We start from the raw sequence: 7,638 nt of genomic DNA on the forward strand, positions 1-7,638 counted from the left end.
CCCTAATGATGGGGGCGGTTTCCGACCCCCGAAACGCCTTGGCTCTGTTATATACTCTTCTATCCCATCATATATTGGTATATTGTTGTATCTGGATGAGTAACTTGTGGTTTGGCGCTTCAATCTCAGATCCTTTTAGTGCTGAAGTTTTCCCACCCCTTTCTGCCTATTGTATTCATATTGGCCAGTGAGGCTGTCCATAATAGTAATAGGCCAATTGGAATGTGTCAGGGGTGGAGCTTAGCAGAATGCATTGGCAAAATTGGGAATTGTCAGCTAAAATTCGTCCATAAGTCGAAGGTTTGGAAGGTTACAGATCTGCGTCATTCTAGGTGCCTTCACTTCACACTTGCCTTATTCCCTGGCTGGAGGATGTCCACCCTCCTCTAGCCCTTTATTCCCCCTGCCTGTCCCTGCCCACCTCCCCCCTTACATTCATTGCATTTCAGTTCCTTCAATCATGGAGGCTCAACATCACATGTGGGTGGTCTGCATGCAAATACAGCTTGCCTAGGAACACCCACTCCTCTAGACTGACACCCACCCATCAAGGCATTTTGGTATTTGCATAACTCCTCCCAAGATCCAACCCACTGCTTGCATCATGGCTCCTGATAGGGTGCGGTTATGTTTTCATGAAGCTATGTACAGCACCTTGCGTGCCCCTCTCTCCAGCCATGATCTGCCTGCATTGCACATAGAAGCACAGACATCCAATGATGACATCACAGGGTACAAAATAAAGTCTGTAATTGAAATGTTAAGGTCATATTAAAAATACTCATTAAAGGAGAACATTTATGTCTGGATCCGCCAGGCTGCGTGACTGACAGCTGGCTCTGCCTATCTAGAGCCAGAGCCAGCTGTACCCGCCCCCTCCCCCGTCCGATCCGCCAGTCAGCGCTGGAGGATCGGATTGGGGAGGGGGGAATCCAGCCTCTCCCCTGTCACGGCAGAGAGCTGTGACAGGATCGAGAGGTGAGCGGACGCCGGTATGTGTTCACTCACCTCCCAATCTACTGAGCCGACCTGTGACAGTCTCATTGTCACAGGTCGGCTAGAACTATGAGGTGAGTGAAAAGCACTCGCCTCATAGTTCTCCTTTTAAGCACGTTGATGGGGAGCAGGGAGGCAATATATGAGCAGGTTAAAAAAAAAAAGAACTCTACAGCAGTTGTAACATTAGCAGTTCATCAATTGGACGCATTTGCCTCACATTGGCCTCTCCTCTCTTCCAGTCCTCTGCGCTCAGGGTCTGCAAGCCAAGGACAAGACCGGCTCCAGCGACCCCTACGTCACTGTGCAAGTCGGCAAAACCAAAAAGAGGACGAAAACCATCTATGGCAACCTGAACCCCGTGTGGGAGGAGAAATTCCACTTGTAAGTACCCCGAGGAAGCCAATCATTTATGGGAACGAAAATGGAGGCGGAGTCATTTCCAACCAATCAGGTTGCAGGTATTGTATGCCTATGCCTTCCTGGATCTAGTTCTACGGCTGACAAAGGAGATCAGAGGCACCTTTAGAGGTTTGTCCCTAGGCAGGATTTGTAGTTGAATATATCGGACAGGCTCACTTGTTTACTTTACAGTAGAACTATAGGAAATTGATAGAGTTACCCCTCAAGTTGTTTTTTTCATTTTGTTATTCCACCCATTAAACACCTGTTGATCCCGCCAGAACTCTCTGCCGTATGTCTTTTCCTGTTAGAGGGTGCCAAGGCTGCCTTTTGAGAAATGGCAGCATGGCCACCCTTCCATCAGCTGTATTGGCAAGGACTACAGCACAGCATGCCGATGCAGGGGGGGAGGCATGAGCGATACTGTTGCCTCCTCCGATGGACAAGCTATGAGGACAGGGTTGGACAACTCAAGCTGTGCTTTAACTACAAATCCCAACATTCCTCTGGCGCAGGGATCATGCCTGTAACCGTCAGTCATGTAATGCCTCATGGGGACTTGTAGTCCCACAACATATGGGGGACCGGAGTTAGCCACCCTTTATCAGCATGTCCATCAGATGCAGGCCCCGCCCACTTTTGTTCCAAGCAAGCTGCTTTTAAACAGAGCACTCCAAATTCCCATTTGCTACAGCTGGTAACAGCCAATGGCATGCACCTGAGGGCGCTTGCGAGTTGTAGTTTATCTATAGCATACCAGGGCCTTCTACAGCCCGCGGGACGTATCCGGCCCTTGGTCTGTTGCAGTCCGGCCCGAGGTCTGCACACGACACGATTAAGGACCTGAGCTCATTTATTGCTGGCTGGCAGTAGATGCGTGCTGGTCTCCAAGTGCATTCACTGCAAGCCGTAGCTCAGCACAAGTTGGAGATTGGTCCTTGCCCAGAACAAATTCCTCTTCGGTCCTTGGTTCCTAGGATCACTGGCGTCCTTGCAACCCATGGCGTCACAGGTCCTCTGCAGTCACTGGTTGCTAGGACCACTGGCCCATTCTCTCCTGCACCCCCACCTCCCTACTCCGGCCATAGGAAAAAATGCAAAAGGTATGTGGCACATATTTACTATCAGGACCCATCCCCACCGGTTCCGTGCAATTAACGTATGGTACTGCTGTGTGTGACTAGGCCTGCACAGCCATGTCATCCAATCACAAGGATCTATGAATGAAAACACTACAAGTCCCATCTGCCACTTCGGCAGAGCGCTCTATTATGTTACTACAATTGTAGTCCATTCCCAACTTCCTCCAGCCCCATAACAGGCCGTACCTCCAAACAGACCTGAGCCTGGGGGTCAACAATGCTGGAGCCTGAGCATTGCACCCATGTTGGTGCATTTATTCAATTCAATTATTTTCCAAAGCTGTACTGTGCCTTTAAGGCTGCAGATCCCCTTTAAACGCTGAACTTTCTGCCCTCGTTGCTCCAACAGTGGGTTTTGCGCAGCAGATGTCATTGTCCCCTCTGATTAGCTGTAATTTTCCATTGTGCCGCATTTACATTGTGCTATTTGTGGAACGACATCAGATCGCGAATGAATCATTGTGAAATTGTAGAGCGCAGCCAAAGTGATCCCAAATTAGACTTTCCGTGTGGCTGGATGGCGTTACACGACTATACGCGGTTTGTGCTCCGCTCAGATTGGACTGTCCGCGTGTCGCCGTCCTCCATCTTCATGTCTCCAGTAAGGATGGGCTCAGGCTTGTTCGCAGCTCCACGTGCCGAGCCAGCCAGGAAGCTGACAGCGCCGCAGCGCCCATATCACAGCCACTGAGACATTTCCTGATCTCTGCAGCTGCGGACCGGGAACATGTCTCAGTACCTGTGATTGGCGCTGTCAGCTTCCTGGCGGGCTCGGCACGTGGACCTGCTAACACACCCGCGCCCATCTTTAGTCTCCAATGCAGGGACCTCATGACAATTCCTCCCCACACAGCTACCTCCTCATGTATCATTTCCCCCTCCTCTTTCAGATTGTAAGCCACCAGGGGCAGGGCCCTCCTCACCATCTTGTCTTGCAATTGTAATGTCTTCCTTATATTGTAAAGCGCTGCGCAAACTGTTGGCGCTATATAAATCCTGTGTAATAATAATAATAATCATTCATTAAAAAAAAGCCATCCTTGAGCTCCAATCAGTGACTTTGCTTAGGCTGAGATGATGTCATCAGTGATCGGTCTGCTGCAGGCAGGAGGAAGTTTTTCCTCAGTCTCCCCTCCCCCAGGGATCAGTCTGCAACAATGTAACTTTGTCACAAGGTGAGAGGCTGCACCGGGACTTACATGATTGTGTCATGTCTGAGCCGGCATCTTAGCCCAGGAAGTAGATGGTGGCTCTGGATGATGCCTGAACAAAGATGGCTCCATCCTTCTGGAGAGAGACGTAGATAAAGGCATTTTCAGGGGGAGTCTGATCGCGACCATTCCATTTAACGCAACCATATTTCACCTTTAGTCAGAGGGCGACCGCCGACATCCTCCGGCACAAATTACTTTTAAACCGCCTCCTCGCCGGCCGTTGTAAAAAAAACGGCCGGCCGGAAGCTTCCTGGATGTAACAGGCCGTGTATATACGGCCTGTTAGCCCTGCCCACTCGCGCCCGAGATTTAAAAACAGGCAGCGATACCTGTTAACATACAAGCATAAGTATAAGCTGGCGGTCCGTGTGACCCCCCCCTCCCGCGTTGTCACGCTGGTCCTGAGCTTAACTGTGCCCGGTGCGAGCCCGAGACCAGCATAGTGCCTCTCTGACAGGGGATCAGAGGGAGGTTGGTACACGATCTCCCTCCGGTCCCCTCTCCGCTGTCACAATGCGGAAGTGATATACAGGTGAAACTCGAATAATTAGAATATCGTGCAAAGTTCATTTATTTCACTAATGCAACTTAAAAGGTGAAACTAATATATGAGATAGACTCATTACATGCAAAGCAAGATAATTCAAGCCGTGATTTGTCATCATTGTGATGATTATGGCTTACAGCTCATGAAAACCCCAAGAACCCCAAATCCACAACCTCAAAAAAGTAGATTATTACATGCAATCAATAAAACAAGGATTGTACATAGAACAATATCGGACCTCTGAAAAGTACAAGCATGCATATGTACTCAGTACTTGGTTTGGGCCCCTTTTGCAGCACTTACTGCAATTACTTTTGCACGATATTCTAATTATTTGAGTTTCACCTGTATATTACATCACTTCCGCATTGTCGTGTCACTCTCCAGCTTCAGTTACAATTTCACGTGTTCTGCCCAATGAAGGGGATCCTATGTGACCCCGAAGCGTTGCAATAAGTGTATTGTTGCATGGACGTCAATAAAAAGACGTTATTCTATCTTTGGAGTGCCGGTGTCCATGATTGCTTGTACTCTCCAGGTTCAGACCCTGGAGAGAAGCTGATGAAGCAGATCTCTGCTTCATTAGCTTCTTTGGGGGGTCCTAGGTGACCCTTAATGTCTCCAAAAAGAGGACCTGTCACATCCTCTTCACTATCACATAGAGGAGTTTCTTAGCCCCCTATGTGATGGCAATAAAGTTAAGTAAAAAAAAAATAAAAAAAATTAAGTTTCCCCCCAAAAAATTGTAAAGTTACACATGAAAAAGAATAAAAAAAGCAGAATTTTTTTTTTAAGGTCCCCACCCATACCTACACGCGTGCAAACATGCGTCGGGTGCGCATACGTGCGAAAATTACGATTGAGCCCATTACGCCGCACATGTTACATATCGCCGCGAACGTCGCAGTGAGAGCAATCATTTTAGGGCCATCAATCACTGATAACACTAAACTGATGAATGCTAAAAGCTTTTAAAGTGTCACCTATGGTTAATTTTGAGTATGGTCGTTTTTTGCACTTTAGCAGGTGCGCTCAATTTTAAAGCTTGACATGTTTGGTGTCTATTTACCCGACGTGACCCCGTCTACTCTTTCAGTATTTAAATTGTAATTCATTTTATCATCATTTCCCACGTAGATCCGCCACCGTCGCCACATCCCATTTAAGTGGCCTCCATTGGGTCGCCGTAGTGTGGTATCTGGGTCGCCGTGTCCCGGTAGTCGCTGGCCTCCTCTTGTATTATCACCTCCTCACTGGTGAGAATGAGATTATCCAGACAGTTTGAGCTTCGTGAATGTCACGCCGAGCGCTGTGTGCGGACTTGCGCGGCGGCGTGCTGGGAGAGGCGCTGCGTATCTGACATGTCCTCGCCATCGTTCCATTAACCTTTCATCACTCGGCCGCCTCTGTACTAAGCTCGTAGGGAGAGATATTGATTACACTTTCCTGGAGTCTGCCGCCCCCCCCCCTTGACGCATACTAATGATCTTGTGCTGATTAAGAAAAGTTGTGCAGATTGACGGAACTGGAAGTTTTCCTGAAAGTGATGTTCAATGTGACAGATGAACGGACCGTCCAATACGCCGTGACAATGCATGTGTAGCTGAACTGCCTGATTCTGGTAAGCCAGTCTTGTGAGTCAACCAGGGATGCAGCTATAACATGTTTTCCAGACCGAATGCCAATGCCAATTACTGATGCCTTTTTTTTTTCCGTTTCATGTGACAGTTTTTCTAAAACAATACAGACTCATGATTTTACGAAAGGGGTGTAGTGCCAGGGCCTGGTCCCAGATGCATCCGCTGCGCCCCCAGGTAGTTCTGCTACTCCCTCCAAGCTGTGGAGGGACTACAAATCCCAGCGATACATTATACAGCAATGCAGAATAATATCGCCAGCTATAGAGGACTACAAGTCTCAGCAATACATTATACAGCAATGCAGAATAATATCGCCAGCTATAGAGGACTACAAGTCTCAGCAATACATTATACAGCAATGCAGAATAATATCGCCAGCTATAGAGGACTACAAGTCTCAGCAATACATTATACAGCAATGCAGAATAATATCGCCAGCTATAGAGGACTACAAGTCTCAGCAATACATTATACAGCAATGCAGAATAATATCGCCAGCTATAGAGGACTACAAGTCTCAGCAATACATTATACAGCAATGCAGAATAATATCGCCAGCTATAGAGGACTACAAGTCTCAGCAATACATTATACAGCAATGCAGAATAATATCGCCAGCTATAGAGGACTACAAGTCTCAGCAATACATTATACAGCAATGCAGAATAATATCGCCAGTTATAGATGACTACAAATCCCAGCAATACATTATACAGCAATGCAAACTAATATTGCCAGCTATAGAGGACTACAAATCCCAGCAATACATTACACAGCAATGTAGAATAATACCGTTAGCTATAGAGAACTACAATTCCCAGCAATGCATTTTACATCAATGCAGAATAATATGAAGCTACATACTCTGTGCTGCTCCTGGGTGCCGGCCTGATGTCTCCAGCGAGGGTTCTCAGGTGGCTATGCACGGTCTATGGGGAGCTGTGCAGGGTTTCAAATGGCTGTGCAGGTTCTGTGGTGGGCTACGTGCGCTCTATGGTGGGCTGTGTGGGCTTATCAGGAGTCCCGGTTGGTCTCACGGGCCGGAGCGGGCGGCATGGAGGAGATTTGCGGCACAGAAAGGAGGAGGAGATTTGCGGCCATCGCTGTACACAGGTGCCGTGATTCACATAAAGGGTGCGGGGACCTTGCTGGGGACCTTGGCAGCCTTCCCATGAAGTGTGGCGCCTGTTTACAGCACCGGGTTAAGTTTAAAAATGTAAATCGCTGGTATGGGCGCGCTCAGTATTGGGGCATTTTCACGAGTACAAGTACTCATGAAATTGCACAGTATCTGCACCGGTATCAGTGCATCCCTGGGTTCAAGCTGTTCTACCACACTGTGCAGCAAGCTCCCTCTCCTCTGTTGTGGTTAAGCAGTACAGCTTGGTCAAGGACTGGCTCCAGGCTGCTGATTTGGCAATGAAAGAAGCTGTCGCTTATTGATGAGGTCATCAATGTAAACTTCCCCGAGCTAGGGGCTGTAGTGGCCTGCATATGCACTACGCTTTTTACATTTTAAGACACATCTGAGAGGATTCTGGCTTCATTGACAGCTGTATTTGACCTGCAGTTGTCCACCTCTTGGCCTGCAGTTGTCCACCTCTTGGCCTCCAGTTGTCCACCTCTTGGCCTGCAGTTGTCCACCTCTTGGCCTGCAGTTGTCCACCTCTTGGCCCGCAGTTGTCCACCTCTTGGCC

At 48.2% G+C, this 7,638-nt stretch overlaps 1 protein-coding gene across 1 annotated transcript in view; it reads left to right on the forward strand.

Annotated features, from left to right (window-relative positions):
- The window catches only part of LOC108799480 (protein unc-13 homolog B-like), a gene marked incomplete at its 5' end in the record, with an annotated part of 285,160 nt that overhangs the window by 177,957 nt on the left and 99,565 nt on the right, over window positions 1-7,638 (forward strand). Inside the window, one exon of the mRNA XM_018571343.1 lies at window positions 1,239-1,380. Within this exon, the coding sequence (XP_018426845.1) occupies window positions 1,239-1,380 (142 nt within the window). The remainder of the gene's footprint in view (window positions 1-1,238; window positions 1,381-7,638) is intronic.

The sequence above is a fragment of the Nanorana parkeri genome, unplaced genomic scaffold (assembly GCF_000935625.1).
Source record: "Nanorana parkeri isolate BGI_ZX_2015 unplaced genomic scaffold, ASM93562v1 scaffold1737, whole genome shotgun sequence".
In the NCBI taxonomy this organism is placed as follows: domain Eukaryota; kingdom Metazoa; phylum Chordata; class Amphibia; order Anura; family Dicroglossidae; genus Nanorana; species Nanorana parkeri.